The sequence below is a fragment of the Coregonus lavaretus genome (genome assembly GCF_964263955.1).
Source record: "Coregonus lavaretus genome assembly, chromosome: 27".
Lineage (NCBI taxonomy): Eukaryota > Metazoa > Chordata > Actinopteri > Salmoniformes > Salmonidae > Coregonus > Coregonus lavaretus.
This window is the reverse complement of record NC_140014.1, coordinates 12,832,235-12,851,171: the sequence shown is the minus strand read 5'-3', so window position 1 is coordinate 12,851,171 and position 18,937 is coordinate 12,832,235. Positions and strand designations below refer to the sequence as shown.

The following is an 18,937-nucleotide window of genomic DNA, read 5'->3' as shown; positions in this document are numbered from 1 at the left end:
CCATTTAGATTGCAATATACTGAATGGAGGGTGTAAATAGTCAAATGTAAATGAATAGGTTCATCGTTAGAAATGGTTAGCAGAAACATTAGAACCACAGCGGGAGAGCCTCTACGGTATGTGTAATGATCCCAGGAGGATGTGGAGTTAGTATCCCTGAACAGATCAACACAGGTATATAACCACAGCCCATTACATTTCCCACAGTCCTGGTTGGTTGGTAATGGATGTTTAGGAGAGGTGAAATGGTACACACACCCTATCATTAACAGTGTGTGTGTGTGTGTGTGTACTTGTGGCCTGCATTAGTGTGTGTGTGAGTGTATAGATTACAAAAGACCAAGCAGAGACGTGAGAGCATCCAAGTGTTGTTTAGACTTGAACACCGATACCTAATGTTAACACTGGCCAGAGACAGAGAGGAAGACATTTCCATACGGAAGTGCTACCCAACCCTCAACTAGGGGACAACCTGACAGTCTATGTTTTTGTTCTAGCCCAGCACTGATCCAGCTAATCAAGGGCTTTGTGATGAGTTCATCAGTGTGTTTGTGCAGGGCTAGAAAAAAAGTGTGCCCTATCTGGTGGACCTCTGCGACAGGGTTGAGGAGCATTGACACAGACCAGTCAAAATGGATCATCGTGACACATCACTTACGCCTGTGACTTCATTTTCACCTTGTCATTTCTTGTTACATCACCGTGGTGTGATGGTGTGTGTGTGTGTGCATTTTACTGTGTGTGGATGGGGCGGGCTATTTGGGTGACTTTCAAAGCTCTTTGTTCCAGTTTCTCTGAACAGTAGCCATGATAACATCTCAGAGAGAGGAGGGGAGAGAATGAGGAGAGGGGGGAGGGGGAGGGGGAGATCGAGGAGAGATTGCATTAAATAAATAACATTTGACATGGCGTGAGTGGCATTACTGAAAGATCATGTCTGCATGTAAACCAGCCCTGCTACACAACCAACCTATCTCTTAGTAATGAGGAGCTGACTGTGATAGTAAACTGTAACCGGTTCTCTCACACACACACACACACACAGAGTGAGTGCTAAACGGCCCTCTAGGACTGCGTGTCTATTATTATTATTATTATTATTATTATTATTATTATTATGATGAGTGTCAGTGACATGACTGGTCTATCACTTCAATACCCTCCCTCTCTTTCAATCTCTCTTTCTCTGTCACACACACACACACACTAACCTCTCTCTCCCTCCCCAGTATGTCGTTGCTGAACCATGACTGCAGGCCCAGCTGTGTGATGCTGTTTGAGGGAAACACACTCCACCTCCGAGCCATCAGAGACATGCAACCTACTGAGGAGGTACGGTGTGGGCGTGTGGGTTTGATGTTGGTCAAATTGAGGCAGGATGCAAATAAAAACTGTGACCTCCCTCTGTCCCTTTCTCTCTCTCTCTCTCTCTCTCTCTCTCTCTATCTCTCTCTCTCGATCACCTCACACTCCTCTATTTCTCTCTCTCTCGATCAATTCACACTCCTCTATTTCTCTCTCTCTCTCTCGATCACTTCACACTCCTCTTTCTCTCTCTCTCGCTCGATCACCTCACACTCCTCTATTTCTCTCTATCACTTCACACTCCTCTATTTCTCTCTCTCTCTATCACTTCACACTCCTCTATTTCTCTCTCTCTCTCGATCACTTCACACTCCTCTATTTCTCTCTCTCTTGATCACTTCACACTCCTCTATTTCTCTCTCTCTCGATCACTTCACACCCCTCTATTTCTCTCTCCCTCTCTAGTTGACTATTAGTTATATAGGTACGTTGGCTCCTACCAGAGAGAGACAGACTCAGCTACAAGAGCAGTACCATTTCACCTGCCAGTGTCAACGATGCACCACTGCAGACATGGTAAGGCCACACACAGGCACACAGCCACACAAACACGCACGTTGTTCACTGTGTCAGTGTTGTCTTGGTGTGACCACTGAAGCCTATCGTGTCTGTGTACCTGCAGCTTTCTCGTCTCCTCCTCTCACTCTGTCATCCCTTCTTATCTCCCGCTCTCCTCACCCTCTCTTTCATGCGCTACCTCTCCTCACCCTCTCTTTCATGCTCTACCTCTCCTCATCCTCTCTTTCATGCTCTACCTCTTCTTGCCCTCTCTCCCTCCATCTGTCTCTAAGTTCCCCGTCCTTATCATGAGAAAATGACAAATATGACATCCAGCACTTTCTACTTCAATACCAATCTCCATCCATCTTATTCTCCCTCTCTCTCTGTCTCCCTCTCTCTCTCTCCTTATCTTTCAATCTGTCAGTCGTCCACCATCCCTCTCTACCCCCCCTTTCTCCCTCTGCCCTCCACCTGTCAGCTCTGAGGCATGCTGTAGACTTGAACCAGCTTCTTATGACACAGTCAGTGCTCTCTAGACTTTTTGATTGGCTCGCAAAACTCTGCTTTCAATATTCACTCTGCTATTAATGAACATGTGATTAATCTGACATTTATTCAGCTCTCTCTCTCACACACATACACTCATGCACATGAATATGCACACACACATACACACACACACACACACACACACACAGTTCTCTCAGAAACAGATAATGATCTAGTATCAACAGTCTGCCAGTTGTAATTTCACGGCCTATTCAGCTTTCTACCCTGTAATTAACACATTCACTTCATCAGCATAATAAAGTGTTTGTCTGCATGTAATGATTAAGACATTTATTTTAACAAGAAAAGTAGCATTCTCACTCCAAGGAGCAGCAAGACATAGAGAAGTAGTCATTTCTTCCTCTCTGACCTCACACGCACACACCCACGCGCGCACACACACACACACACACACACACACACACACACACACACCCACACACACACACACCCACACTCCCGCCACCCATGAAAGGCTGTAATTAAGAAGTATAATTTCATGCTCCAAGGCCATCTCCAGGCCACAGAGACTAGGCTGGGATATGCAATAGGGTCGAGGTATTAAAACGATAGAAAATAGGAGATGGAGAGAGAGAACGAGGACAGGAAGAAGGGAGGGGGGAGAAAGGAGATGTAGATTGAACAGTGTTTTCTATAATGATCCCCGTTGAATCACACACAGGACCACCCAGCTCATCTCCTCCTCAGTGTAGTGATTGAAGTGGAGCAGCTGTAGCAGGGCTTGAACCAGAAACACCAGACAGTGCATTACATCCAGCACTCTTGGTAGAGGCTGGTGTGATGGATCAGACGAACACGGATCTCCAGGGTGTTCATTGACGGATAGTGATTTGATTTGTCCAAGTTGTTTCTCTCGCTCATTCCTTCAGGATCATCCCCCCTTCTCTCCTGATCTCTATCTTTTCTACTCTCTCTCTCATGTTCTCTCTCCCTCTCACCCTCTCCCTATTTTCTATCAGAAAAAGCTTTTCAATCCACTAGAAAGTCGGCTTTTGAGATTGACTCATTGTCGTCCTCAGTCTTTGTAGTGTGCAGGGACGGCCTGTTCAATAGGGCGATATGGGCGACGCACTGCCAAACGGGAAAAGGAAGGGATTTTTTTTCTAATCAATTATATCACGGCAACAGTAGTTATCAGTGTTGTAATCTATACGTCTGATCTGCCACAGTGCCACACTGCCACTAAATGTCGAATCAGGCTAAAGTCGTGCTTCAAATGGCTCCACCCCCTTTTGGGGCGATTTCAGTCAGATTGAAAATCGCCCAGAACTTCTGTCATAGACTCCCATGTAAAATCTATTTTTTTCAAATTTCAGAGCCTTCAATACAATCTCAATGGGTGTCTGTGGGCTTGCACTTACGCGCTTTCGTCATACGTTACGTAACCATGAACGTAACTGAGAAAAGAGTGGATTGTTTGAAAGAAGTTCCTTTTTGTCGGCGAACAAATGAAGATAAATTGGCAACGAAACAATTAGGACCTCCCAGACCAAATTTAATAATTCAACAGGTTTCTACTAAAGGCGGAAAGTCCTACACCCGAGGATTTTCCAAAAATTGGTACGAACGAAAAAAGACATTGCCACTCACTCAACTGGATGACGAGGGATACAGGCTAGCTGTCCGCCGCCACAACGATGAGGTTAGTGTTGATAATCACAAGTTTACTGGATGTGGATATGGTGTAATAAAGGCAGTTTATTCAGAGGTAAATATATCTGGAATCGCGTTCACGGACCCGTTCGTCAAACTCTTAAAAATGAACTTGGGCTGGGAATTGCCAGGAACCTCACGATAAGATATATGCATCAGCATTGCGAGTCTCATGATTCTATACGTATTGCGATTCGATACTGTGATTTTATTGCGCACCATATGTCTGTTGCAGAGGGATCAGAAAGCCATGAGAACGAGTTTTGATCAGTCATGGAAATAAAAGTGCTGAAAACAAATTGGCTCCCAATGTGAGAACAAGCTATGAAGGAACAATAATGGTGTTTTGGTGCAGGTACAGCCAACTAGCGCTAAAATATTGCGATATTGTCAATACAGTATATCGTAAAGTATCACTATGTAACTCGATTTCTTTCACCCCAATCCCTCAAATTAACGGTAAATAACTGAATTGTTTGCCCCACATTTAGCTAAGATGATTAGCTAGCCAGCTAAAATGTTTTAGTTAGTTAGCAGTCGCATCTACAATAGTTTACTGTCAATAACATGTCTCCAAAAATGACGTGGTGTCTCCAATTGTGTTGACATTTTACAATTGCAATGCGCATCCATGAGTATCCACTTTCTGTAGCTCAGCTGGTAGAGCATGGTGCTTGTAACGCCAAGGTAGTGGGTTCGATCCCCGGGACCACCCATACACAAAAATGTATGCACGCATGACTGTAAGTCGCTTTGGATAAAAGCGTCTGCTAAATGGCATATTATTATTATTATTATTATTTTTTATTATTATTATTATTATTATTATCTGAAGAGAGCCCCGAAACATTGTGTGCAGACATTTTATGCAATAAATGAAGTAGGTTCAATCTAGTAGTTCTGATCTTCTGATTGGTCCTGATGAGTTGGGCGAGGTCCCCTGCAGGCTACTGTCACTGTTGCATTGGCTCTGAGTCGGGTTCTCTGTCTTCAAATGTTCAGCCTAAGAGAGGGGATTTTTGTGTGTGTGTGTGTGTGTTTAACAGTGATGATGTGTGTGTGTGTGTTTAACAGTGATGATGTGTGTGTGTGTGTGTTTGTGTGTGTGTGTGTCCTCAGAGCAAGAACTCGTGAGTTGGAAGAACTGAGAGGCCTATGGCGTGGGTGTTGTCCTTGGCCACCTGCTGACAAGGCTGACAAGATAGGACCCTTTTGTCCATTGTTATTGGATAGGAACAGAACTTATAACCAGCTCCTGACCTAAATAGATCTTAGCACAACATTTTACTCAACATATCATATTCCATATTCACTATAACAAATATATTTACTACGACATTAGCAAGAACCGCCACATCCTCAGCCGGCTAATCCAGTGTGTGAAGTTTTGCGTGTTTGAGTTAGCTTTGCGAGGCAAAGATGAAACTGAGGGCTCCACCAACCCTGGTAAGCCAACACTTTTGAGATCAGTCAATAAATGCTTCTGGTATTGACTTATATGCTGCCCCTGTCTTCATGTTGTTGCTGGACATATCTTTTTTTAAATGTGTGTAGGTCACCTAAATCATCAGAAAAATTGCCCCTCCTGAGAATTTTTTCAGGAGCCGCCACTGGTAGTGTGTGAGTGTGTGTGTGTAGTGATTTGATGCCTAAGACTTACAGGCAGATCTCTTTGTGAGCTATTGTTCACCTGCACAGAGAAACGCTAACAGTAGCCAGCAGTGCTGGCAACACAGAGATTTATTGTAGGAGGCACAAAAAGCCAACGCCTCACTATATAATACGTCTACACACACACACACACACCATAAAAGCCTTGATTTGCATAATGTTTGGCTGACTTCAGAAGCAGACCCCGCAATTAACAACACTCAAGACACAAGGCATGATGGGATTTTCTCTGAGTCAACACCAATGCAATCTGTCCCCAAAGCCTGTCACACACATACATACACACACACTGACCAGAGCAGTAGAGAAACACACGTGTCTCTGATCACATTCTCATGTCGCCAATCCCACCTACAGGCTGCAAACCACACACACATACACACAGAGACAAACACAGCAGGACACACACACTGCAGACATCATTATCAACAACTTCCATTGTTCTTCCCTGACAGAATGACAATCACTGACATCCTCCTACTCTCCCTTTCTCTACATCTCTTTCACATTCTCTCCCCTACTCTCGTCCTGTCTCCCTCACTTTCTCTCGCCACTCTCTTTCTCCCCCATCCCTGGTTCGTTCTCCCTACATATCTCTCCTCCCTATCTCTCCCTCTTTTTCTTTCTCTCTCCCTTTCTCTCTCTGTCTCTCCATGGTCAATAGTTCAGTAGGTGTGGCTAGGGCTGTGGAGGTCATGAAATTTTGTCAGCCGGTTATTGTCATGCAAAAGCCTGCCGGTCTCACGGTAATTGACCATGAATTAACATAAACACGTTTAGCATCTCCAGGCCTCCAAGCATACAAACTACTGATATGAGTCTTTGGAACAGACATTAATGGCTGTGTGTTAAGTTATTTTGAGGGGACAGCAAATGTACACTGTTATACAAGCTGTACACTCACTACTTTACATTGTAGCAAAGTGTCATTTCTTCAGTGTTGTCACATGAAAAGATATACTCAAATATTTACAAAAATGTGAGGGGTGTACTCACTTTTGTGAGATACTGTATATATACAGATTTCATGTCTTTGGTACATAATTGGTCTAGCCTAAATTAAACAAATTGAGTTGGCCTACAATTATAGTGAATTTGTATTTGATTTTAATAATTAATAGGCTGACTAGCTACAGAATATCTCACCACTGTGCGTTTCCATCTCCTCCCCTCTCCTTCATTCCTTTCGCTAGTGTGCAGAGAGAGGGGCTGTCAACAGTTTAATGAAATATGTTTCATTGTGAAAACATGTTACTATCGATGTTACCGAACAGATTTCACTTGGTTTCCCAAATTAAGCACTGGGTAGCTGCAGGAACAGGTTTGGAGAGCCCATGGCATACATAGTTTGGGCGGAATATCACTTGTTGAATGCTCCTCAAACAGTGGTTGATGCATGGAGTGAAATAACCTGAGTAGCCTACCCGACATAAGTGAAAAGTATGAACCAGCGGGAAAGTGGCCTCCATTCACTATTCGAGTGCATACGGATGACATGTCTTTTCCCCCTGCCCCTGTTCCTGCCCATTTGATAATGGGCCAATCTAAATCGAAACAAATGTTACATATTAGTAAAGACAACATTTGATTTGCCTATAGTCTGATGGGTGAAAATACACTGCTCAAAAAAATAAAGGGAACACTTAAACAACACAATGTAACTCCAAGTCAATCACACTTCTGTGAAATCAAACTGTCCACTTAGGAAGCAACACTGATTGACAATAAATGTAACATGCTGTTGTGCAAATGGAATAGACAACAGGTGGAAATTATAGGCAATTAACAAGACACCCCCAATAAAGGACTGGTTTTGCAGGTGGTGACCAGAGAACACTTCTCAGTTCCTATGCTTCCTGGCTGATGTTTTGGTCACTTTTGAATGCTGGCGGTGCTTTCACTCTAGTGGTAGCATGAGACGGAGTCTACAACCCACACAAGTGGCTCAGGTAGTGCAGCTCATCCAGGATGGCACATCAACGCGAGCTGTGGCAAGAATGTTTGCTGTGTCTGTCAGCATAGTGTCCAGAGCATGGAGGCGCTACCAGGAGACAGGCCAGTACATCAGGAGACGTGGAGGAAGCCATAGGAGGGCAACAACCCAGCAGCAGGACTGCTACCTCCGCCTTTGTGCAAGGAGGAGCAGGAGGAGCACTGCCAGAGCCCTGCAAAATGACCTCCAGCAGGCCACAAATGTGCATGTGTCTGCTCAAATGGTCAGAAACAGACTCCATGAGGGTGGTATGAGGGCCCGACGTCCACAGGTGGGGGTTGTGCTTACAGCCCAACACCGTACAGGACGTTTGGCATTTGCCAGAGAACACCAAGATTGGCAAATTCGCCACTGGCGCCCTGTGCTCTTCACAGATGAAAGCAGGTTCACACTGAGCACATGTGACAGACGTGACAGAGTCTGGAGACGCCGTGGAGAACGTTCTGCTGCCTGCAACATCCTCCAGCATGACCGGTTTGGCGGTGGGTCAGTCATGGTGTGGGGTGGCATTTCTTTGGGGGGCCGCACAGCCCTCCATGTGCTCGCCAGAGGTAGCCTGACTGCCATTAGGTACCGAGATGAGATCCTCAGACCCCTTGTGAGACCATATGCTAGTGCGGTTGGCCCTGGGTTCCTCCTAATGCAAGACAATGCTAGACATCATGTGGCTAGAGTGTGTCAGCAGTTCCTGCAAGAGGAAGGCATGGATGCTATGGACTGGCCCGCCCGTTCCCCAGACCTGAATCCAATTGAGCACATCTGGGACATCATGTCTCGCTCCATCCACCAACGCCACGTTGCACCACAGACTGTCCAGGAGTTGGCGGATGCTTTAGTCCAGGTCTGGGAGGAGATCCCTCAGGAGATCATCCGCCACCTCATCAGGAGCATGCCCAGGCATTGTAAGGAGGTCATACAGGCACGTGGAGGCCACACACACTACTGAGCCTCATTTTGACTTGTTTTAAGGACATTACATCAAAGTTGGATCAGCCTGTAGTGTGGTTTTCCACTTTAATTTTGAGGGTGACTCCAAATCCAGACCTCCATGGGTTGATAAATGTGATTTCCCATTGATACTTTTTGTGTGATTTTGTTGTCAGCACATTCAACTATGCAAAGAAAAAAGTATTTAATAAGATTATTTCATTCATTCAGATCTAGGATGTGTTATTTTAGTGTTCCCTTTATTTTTTTGAGCAGTGTATGATCACTTGATGAGAGAAAAGGGTGTGCAACCTGACGCAAGGAACAGAGTTCAAGCTTTTTTTGCGACTTTTGTCAAATCATCAATAGCCTACAGTCACATCATGCAGCCCATATATCTTTTGATTTCTAAAACATTCTAAGGTTTGTATAATTCACAACTAAAGTTGCCAAATAACTCTAAATCTAGCGTATAGGACTTGTTTCAAATGATCACTTTTACACTCAACATAGCCAATTCATATGCGCAAAGGAAAAATAACCTTTATATTTTATTCAGCTAAGTTCAATTATACTTCTTCTTACTATAAAATCATACAGTATAAAATAAAATAATGGCACGGGACTTGTCTGTCTGCTAAATGAACAAGCCTACAGCTTATGGCATGGCACATAGCCAGATAACATACAGTAGGCCAACTCATATTCTGTTCTTCTGAGATACATTTTCTTCATATCATGTTTCTTTAGACCTGCCTAAAATAAATAATGGATTTACTGTGATGGTGTATATTCAATTGATTTATTATACTTTTTTTAAAATGTAGATGTTCTAAAGGCGCACATCAGCGGCTTGTATGCTTAGAGGCCTGGAGATGCTAAATGTGTTTAATTAAACATTTCATGACCGCCACAGCCCTAGTCCCACATACCAAAACCTTCTCAATATTTGGTCCAACTGACACTGTATTGTTAGTCTGCCTCAGCCATCAGACCCATAAGGTAGGGAGTCACCCCCATACCATGGAAAGAGCTCTGAAACCCAGATGATACATATATTTTATTTTTTTTCTCATTTTGTTTATTATTATTATTATTATTATTTATTTTATTTTTTTTGGGGGGGGGGGTAGATCAGCTTAATATTGCAGATAGATTGTAACTTCCATCAATGTAATTGTCTGCATCACTTCCAATCTCCCATGTTTTTTATATATATACTCCCCTTTATTCCTTTTCAACCCCGCCATCCTTTCCCTACTTGGGGTAAATTAGTGAACAACAATGCCCTCTACTTCCAACCTATACTTACTATCTACACCTTATAGACACAGTCAATTTTACAATAATTCTATTTTATTTGTTTTTGCTCCTGAACTACTTCTACTCTCAACCTCTCCGATCATTTTCATGATGTCCATCCGGTTTGCTTCTATATGCCATATCTTTCTAACTGTGCTCTTTCCCAAAAGCTCCCAAAATACAACCTATATACTTATTATGGACACAGTATGCATACATTATTAGTTATCTTGTTATTATTTTTTGTTATTTGTTATTAGTCCCATCCTTCAACTCCATTCAATACCTCCCATCTATCTTTTAACACCATCCATATAGGATTTCTATTTGCCATATATATTTCAACCGTACTGTGATGTTTTACAAAAGTTCTGTACCTTTCTATTCTCATTGCTTCTACAGATTGTGAATTAAAAATAAACATTTTTGCTAAAAGTATTATTATATTATTGATCGATTGACTATGACTTTTCAGATCACCCAGTAATGCTATCTGCAAGGTTAGCTCCTGGTAAATATTGCAATCCTTTAGCCATTCCTGGATCTGTGTCCAAAAACAAGCTACAAATGGACAGAACCAAAACAAATGATCCAATGATTCTGTCTCCTCACAGCAAAATCTGCAGAGCTGGGAAGATTGTATCCCCCATATAAATAACATTCTATTGGTAGCAAGAATTTTATATAATAATTTAAATTGAAAGATTCTAATTTTTGAATCCGATGTCGTTTTGCGTGTCACTATGCCATGGGATCGGTTCGTCAAAAATCTCTTCCCAACTATTTTGCAATCTATATGGGACGGCTGTCAATCCTTTGGTCCTTAAGTGAAACTGATATACTTTTTTATTTATCACAGTTTTCCTTAACCAATTATGTTCTTTAATGCAAGGCCGACAGACAAGTTCCTTACTTTCTCCCCCTTCCACTTTCCTCTTCCACTTTTGCGGTAAGGCTGCAATTATTTGGTTGTCATTTTGGGTAGAGCAGACATTTCCATATGTTTTTGTTAGCTGCATGTGCGACATAACTCCACCAGTCCTACCGATGATATCATTTACGAAAATTATACCTTTTTTTTTTTATTCTGTCAAAAAATACAGGTTTTTTGTCAATTAGTATATTTGAATTTAACCACAATATTTGTTGCATTATTTGTTCTGTCGTTTCTGGAGGATTAAATTGAAATTGCAACCAACTTTCTATGGTTTGTTTTAGAAATAGTGATATTTGGGAGATTATTTCCTTTTCAAATAACTGAAAATGAGTGGTTGTAATCTGAATAAAGGGAAAAAGGCCATTCTTGAACATTGGGTGAGGCAATCTTACTAATTTGCTTGAGAACCAGTTCGGATTTAAGTATAACTTTTGTATGACTGAAGCTTTTAGTGATAATGCTTTAATATTTAATAATTTCTGTCCTCCGAATTCATATTCATTATATAAATAGGCCCTTTTAATTTTGTCCGGCTTGCCGTTCCAAATAAAATGGAATATTTTTTTCTTATATAATTTAAAAAACTGTTTGCTAGGCGTAGGCAAGACCATAAGCAAATAGGTAAACTGGGATAATACTAAAGAGTTAATCAGGGTGTTTTTCCCACAAATTGACAGGTATTTACCTTTCCATGGTAGCAAGATCTTATCTATTTTTGCTAACTTTCTATTAAAATGTATTGAAGTGAGATCATTTATTTCCTTTGGGATATGTATTCCGAGTATATCCACATCACCATCAGACAATTTTATTGGTAAACTACATGGTAATGTAAAAATTGTATTTTTTAGTGATCCAATACGTATTATAGTACATTTGTCATAATTTGGTTGTAATCCAGAGAGGTTAGAAAATGTATCTAGATCCTCTATGAGGCTGTGGAGGGATTCTAGTTGTAGATTTAAAAGAAAACATGAATCATCAGCGTACAATGACACCTTTGTTTTTAAGCCCTGGATTTCTAATCCTCTGATATTATTATTGGATCTGATTTTAATAGCTAACATCTCGATGGCCACAATAAATAGATATGGCGATAGTGGACAACCTTGTTTCACTCCTCTTGACAGTTTAAAACTTTCGGAGAAATAGCCATTATTTACTATTTTACACCTAGGGTTACTATACATGATTTTGACCCATTTTATAAGAGATTCTCCAAAATTGAAATGCTCCAGGCATTTATATATAAACCCCAGTCGTACTTTATCAAATGCCTTTTCGAAGTCTGCTATGAATAGCAGGCCTGGTTTCCCATATTTTCCATAGTGTTCTATTGTTTCCAATACTTGCCTTATATTATCTCCAATGTATCTTCCATGTAAAAAACCTGTCTGATTAGAATTAATAATATCCGACAATACCTTTTTAATTCTATGCACTATACATTTTGCTAGAATTTTTGCATCACAACACTGAAGTGTAAGGGGCCTCCAATTTTTTAAATGGACTGGATCTTTATATTTTCCACTTGTATCCTGTTTCAGTAATAATGAGATCAGACCTTCTTCTTGAGTGTCAGATAATCTACCATTTACATAGGAGTGATTAAAACATGCTAATAACGGTCCTCTTAGTATATCAAAAAAGGTTTGGTATACCTCGACTGGTATGCCATCCAACCCTGGAGTTTTCCCGGACTTAGTCTTTTATTGCAAGATGATCATTTAATATGAAGCAGTTACATGGCGCCCGGTTCTGACTGTTGCTGTCATTTTCCTCTTTACACTAGCAGGCCTAGAGCAGCTTTACACACACACACACCACACACACATACACACACAGCACACACACACACAGATTGCTTGGGTTCGCCGTGACCACAGATAGTCAGTCAGTATTGTGGTTTGGGGCTTTGAAACCTGTTGACAGCTGTGTGGTTTGAGAAAGCAGTAGAGAGCGAGAAGGATAGAGGGAGAGAGATACGAGAGGATGGAGAGAAATAGGCCAAGATGGTGTGTGTCAGTCCATCCTGCCTGCAGTGTATGGTGGTGATGACAAGCTACCATGAGCTCTCAGCCAAACATGAGCTCCAAGTTAACATACAGCCAGTGTTTTCCATTAGTCCACAATTGTTTGCAGAATTGTTTTGCATTTTACATTTTCAATTGTCCTTCAAGACACATTTCACTACATAAAACAAACTTTGTTACTAAGTCTGAAAACCGTGAGTGCCACAGGGGACTGCTATCTGGACATTGTTAAGTAGTACTAAATAGTTTATAGTAGTAAATTATATATAGTCAAAAGTTCTGAAGAAGTTTGTTTATAAGCCATTTATAAGCAGACCGTCAAATAAAACATTGTCTTTTCAGCTAGCCTTTCTTCAACATCTTCAATTTAAGCCTACTAGAAAGTGTGTGCCCTCAGGCCTGGAGGGAAGAAAAAGTCATTTAGCTTCCCAAGAAAAGTAAAGCCTCCTTTACTGGCTCAAATAGCCGACCAATCAGCCTGTTACCAACCCTTAGTAAACTTCTGGAAAAAATTGTGTTTGACCATATAGAATACTATTTTACAGTAAACAAATTGACAACAGACTTTCAGCACGCTTATAGGGAAGGACATTCAACAAGCACAGCACTTACACAAATTACTGCTGATTGGCTGAGAGAAATTGATGATAAGCTGATAAGCGGAGCTGTTTTGTTAGACTTCAGTGCGGCTTTTGACATTAACGAAGATAGTCTTTTGCTAGAAAAACATGTGTGTTATGGCTTTACACCCCCTGCTATATTGGGGATAAAGAGTTACTTGTCTAACAGAACATAGAGGGTGTTCTTTAATGGAAGTCTCTCCAACATAATCCAGGTAGAATCAGGAATTCCCCAGGGTAGCTGTTTAGGCCCCTTACTTTTTTCAATCTTTACTAACGACATGCCACTGGCTTTGAGTAAAGCCAGTGTGTCTATGTATGCGGATGACTCAAGACTATACACGTCAGCTACTACAGCAACTGAAATGACTGCAACGCTTAACAAAGAGCTGCAGTTAGTTTCAGAATGGGTGGCAAGGAATACATTAGTCCTAAATATTTCCTAAACTAAAAACATTGTATTTGGGACAAATCATTCACTAAACCCTAAACCTCAACTACATCTCGTAATGAATCATGTGGAAATTGAGAAAGTTGAGGTGACTAAACTGCTTGGAGTAACCCTGGACTGTAAACTGTCATGGTCAAAACATATTGATACAACAGTAACTAAGATGAGGAGAAGTCTGTCCATAATAATGCACTGCTCTGCCTTCTTAACAACACTATCAACCAGGCAGGTCCTACAGACCCTAGTTCAGTAGTGTGGTCAGGTGCCACAAAGTTGGCTCAGAACAGGGCAGCACGGCTGGCCCTTAAAAGTACACAGAGAGCTAACTTTAATGATATGCATGTCAATCTCTCATGGCTCAAAGTGGAAGAGAGATTGACATCATCACTACTTGTTTTTGTAAGAAGTGTTGACAAGCTGAATGTACCGAGCTGTCTGTTTAAACTACTAGCACACAGCTCAGACACCCATGCATACCACACAAGACATGCCACCAGAGGTCTCTTCACAATCCCTAAGTCCAGAACAGACTATGGGAGGCGCACAGTACTACATAGAGCCATGACTACATGGAACTCTATTCCACACCAGGTAACTGATGCAAGCAGTAGAATCAGATTTTAATAAACAGGTAAAAATACACCTTATGGAACAGCGGGGACTGTGAAGAGACACAAAGGTACAGACACACGCATACGCATACATTGTAATATTGTTGTATGGTGGTATTATACATTTTGTATTGTAGATATGTAGTGGTGTAATAATGTTATATGATGTACTGTTTTGTCTATTGTTTTATATGCAATATAAGTGCTTTAATGTATTTGGACCCCAGGAAGAGTAGCTGCTGCCTTGGCAGCAGCTAATGGGGATCCCTAATAAATACAAATACAAACACTAACTGTCCCATGATGCTAACAGCATGTACTGTAACTATATGGTCCCTGACCCTCTCTCCTCCTCTTTCCGTGGCCAGGACCCCATGATGCTGTGTGGGAAGGAGGAGGCCTGGACCCCCCTGAGAGAAGCCATCCCCAGGTTGGAGAACCTACAGACACATGGCGGTATCCTTTACACAAGAATCACATCATCTTCCCTCTCTTTCTTTCTCCCTCTCCTCTTTCTCCCTCTCCTCCCTCTCTCTCTTTCTCCCTCTCCTCCCTCTTTCTTTCTCCCTCTCCTCCCTCTCTCTTTCTGCCTCCCTCTCCTCCCTCTCTCTCTTTCTCCCTCTCATCCCTCTCTCTCTTTCTCCCTCTCCCTCTCATCCCTCTCTCTCTTTCTCCCTCTCCCTCTCATCCCTCTCTCTCTTTCTCCCTCTCCTCCCTCTCTTTCTTTCTCCCTCTCCTCTTTCTCCCTCTCCTCCCTCTCTCTTTCTCCCTCTCCTCCCTCTCTTTCTTTCTCCCTCTCCTCCCTCTCTTTCTGGTGTGCCCTTAACTCTGTCTCCAGACTGGGAAGAGCTCTTACATGAGTGTAGTTCTCTGCTGGCTCCAGTGGGTGGCGCTGTCCCTGCAGTCCCTGATGGTAATGTGTACCGTCTCAGGGTGACTGACTTAGCTCTGGACGCCTGTATTAACCTGGCCCAATGGGACAAAGCAATGGCCTACGGCACCAACACCCTGGAGCCTTACAGGTGGGTGTGTGTGTGTGTGTGTGTGTGTGTGTGTGTGTGTGTGTGTGTGTGTGTGTGTGTGTGTGTGTGTGTGTGTGTGTGTGTGTGTGTGTGTGTGTGTGTGTGTGTGTGTGTGTGTGTGTGCGACCTATCCAAAAATCTGATTTGATCTGAATGTCAGAAATAACATGTTGTGTAAAATGAATAAAGATGGTAACTCTGTGTGCTGTAGCCAAGGTCACCAAGTGTTTAGATATACTCTACTCCTTATTGCATGATTACACTATTTCAGTCTCTACCAGACATTAAACACACCGAGAAACTCATATAATGAAAGCCTATCCCAACGCACTTCAGCCCAGCTTGAACAAAAAGGGGAATCAATCAATCAACTGACAGACTTGATAATCCAAAAAAGCTGTCCTTAGCCCAGGACACTTCCACAGGGGACTATCCCCAAAAAAACAAAAGGAGCACTCTGTGTCTGCATTGATCTTTGTGTTTTCACGGGACCAAACAGACAGGCTTTCATTTCGGCGTAAGACGCCTTGCCTTCATCAGAGCCAGATAGACTCATTGGTTTGATCAGAGCTAACACGCTTTTATTTATCTTTCTTTGTGTCATTTGTAGGCACACTTACTGTACGGATGCTCTCGGGTAAACGTGCGAAAAAAGCCAGACGGTGCTTTTGTTATTTGTCAATTGGTGTGGCAAGTTTGGGACAATACACAAGACTGGTTTGTTTCTGTGTTAGGGAGAGTCACAAAAGGCGCTGGGCCTTTTGGCATCTTAAGACCAAATCTCTAACATATCACATCAAATTCTACAACCAAGATCATGCTATATCCAATGACACTTGGTTGAAATATTGTCTCTCTGTGTCTTTCTAAAATGAAGGGGGGAAATACAATGAAAGGGGGAACAGGATTGAGGCAACACAGGATCATTTTGATCTGGATTAAATTATTTGAAAAACTAGGCCCAAGGCATTAGCCTATATAAAAAAAAAACTCCAGTAGACGTAGCTAGCCCACAAAATATCTGATCATTTTTACACACAGGACGTAACAGACTAAAGATTGTTTGAGTTCCTAATATTGTTTCCATGTCCAAAGTAAAATAGGCGTAAATTGTAGTGCAAAAAGTTGTATTGCAAAGTATATTTATTAAACAGGGTTTGGGGTAGAGGGTTTCGGGTCGAGGGTTAGAAGGTTGGGGTTAGGGGTAGAGGTAGGGGGTTAAAAGGTGAAGGGTTAGAAGGGTTAGAGGGTTAGGCTTAGAAGGTTTGGGGTAAAGGGTTAGTGTTGTGATTAGGGTTTAGGGCAAGGTTGGGGTCAATTCCTTTTCAATTCAGTCAGTTCAGGAAGTAAACAGAAATTCCAATATCAATTCCAATTTTCCTCATTGCCTCCTATGAGAAATTGACTGAATTGAAATGGAATTGGCCCCAACCTTGGTTTAGGGTTAGGGATTAGGATTTAGGAATTGGGGTTAGGGTTTAAGGTTAGTGTTAGGGGTTAGAGACTAGGGTTTAGACATGCCTGGTATAGCTCCCTCTGCAGGAGCCGTCCTCATCAGCATTCCTGCAGGCTCAAACGGTGGGGGACAAATTCTCAGTCTTGTTGAAGAGGGCCTTGTTGAAGATGGGCACATGACCCTGGGCACAATGATTTGGAACAAACACAGACATCACATTGGGGTGAATAATAGGGTCACAAGTGAAGCATGTCAGTTAATAGTCAGTAAAATGGTTTGAGTTAGGGCTGAGGACCATGGGCATTTAATTGCTCAACCTATGACTTAGCCTGATCATAATGATCAGATCATATGATACACAGTATAAGGGTCTTTCTATAAACTAGGGTACCAGTGAGGATTTCCTACACTGGAAAACTTGTTAGAGCTGTTGATAAGTCATTACATGAAGATATAAGGCGGGAACATAGCTATAGTCAATACAGTTCACGGGTTGATTTAAAACCAATGTTTAACACTTTATCATGGTTGTTGTCTTGACGGATTTGTCTAAGATCGTGTGACATAAAACATTACTTTTCTGTCCTTGCATTTATGGTAGTGTAAGTTATCGTTATGTCATATATTAAGCATTCATCAGTTAAATTGGACATTGAACTTGAACCCTGTAAGAATCCTGGATCTAGCTGTCGGACAGTGTTTTGTATAGAGATCTCAGAACTGCAGTGTAACTATGTAACATTTTGTGTTTCCTTTTATGTGGTGAAAACAGTTTTCATGGGCACACAAATCCGAAAGAATAATATGCAATTGAAAAATCGAATGCTTCTAACCGAAAGAGTCACCTTACCTTGATACTTAATACCTAAATCAATACTGTCATTAACGTGGTCACAGCCGGATTGTGATACAGCCTGGAATCGAACCAGGGTCTGTAGTGATGCCTCTAGCACTGAGATGCAGTGCCTTAGACCGCTGCGCCACTCAGGAGCCCATGTTGTTGTATAGGTGGAGTTATGGGCCAATTTGCATATACAGTATTCACTTTTATTCCCCTAAGTACACATGTAGAACTGCATAAAAATCATTTTTGTTTCAAACCATTTCATCATTCATTTTGATCCCAAAGTCACACATTGACCCCATTATTTATAGAAAGACCAATAAGCACAAATAGAAGGCAATGATGTACAAAAAATACAAATAAACAATGAAATCTTCAGCTAACGGTTAAAATGTAGAAAATTTGGGACAAGTTGACAGACTTGGTGTATAAATGGCTATTAATCTTCTTCTTCCACAATTTAAGTAGACCGCTTTCGGCCTCCTCCCCTTCTTTAAGGAGAGCCGGTAGAGACAAAAAGGACACTAAATCAAAATAGCTTTTTGACAATGAAAACACAAAAGTGACATGACACCAATATTGTGTCATTCATTCACTTCATTCATTCATTAATATAGAGGATATGTTGTGCTGTTTCCTTCACCTCAACCTCCAGTTGTCCTTTTCGGGCCTTGGCCTTTTCCTCCTCATCTTGGGCCTTCTTATTCCCCTTCCATTAGGCCCTTTCGGCCTCCTCCCCTTCTCTAAGGAGAGCCTTTAGAAATAAAAAGGTCACTGATTAAATTAAAATGGCTTTTTGATAATGAAAACGTTGCATTCTCAGGATATTTAGAAAGTGCATGGTAACACAGAAAGTGTGTATGTTGACTACTATAAGATGATAAAGCATATACTGTTCTACATCAATAAATTAGGTGTGTGGGCTTAGTACTTAATTGTTTTTCTTGTGCTATGTGATAAATACTATAAAGTAACATGGCG

General features: G+C 41.7%; 1 protein-coding gene across 2 annotated transcripts in view; it reads left to right on the top strand.

Annotated features, from left to right (window-relative positions):
- Positions 1-18,937, top strand: part of smyd3 (SET and MYND domain containing 3) — a 174,066-nt gene that overhangs the window by 122,509 nt on the left and 32,620 nt on the right. For both annotated transcript variants that reach the window (XM_084144249.1, XM_084144250.1), the window contains 4 exons: positions 1,230-1,332; positions 1,771-1,881; positions 15,003-15,090; positions 15,473-15,656. In XM_084144249.1, coding sequence (XP_084000375.1) covers positions 1,230-1,332; positions 1,771-1,881; positions 15,003-15,090; positions 15,473-15,656 — 486 coding nt within the window. The remainder of the gene's footprint in view (positions 1-1,229; positions 1,333-1,770; positions 1,882-15,002; positions 15,091-15,472; positions 15,657-18,937) is intronic.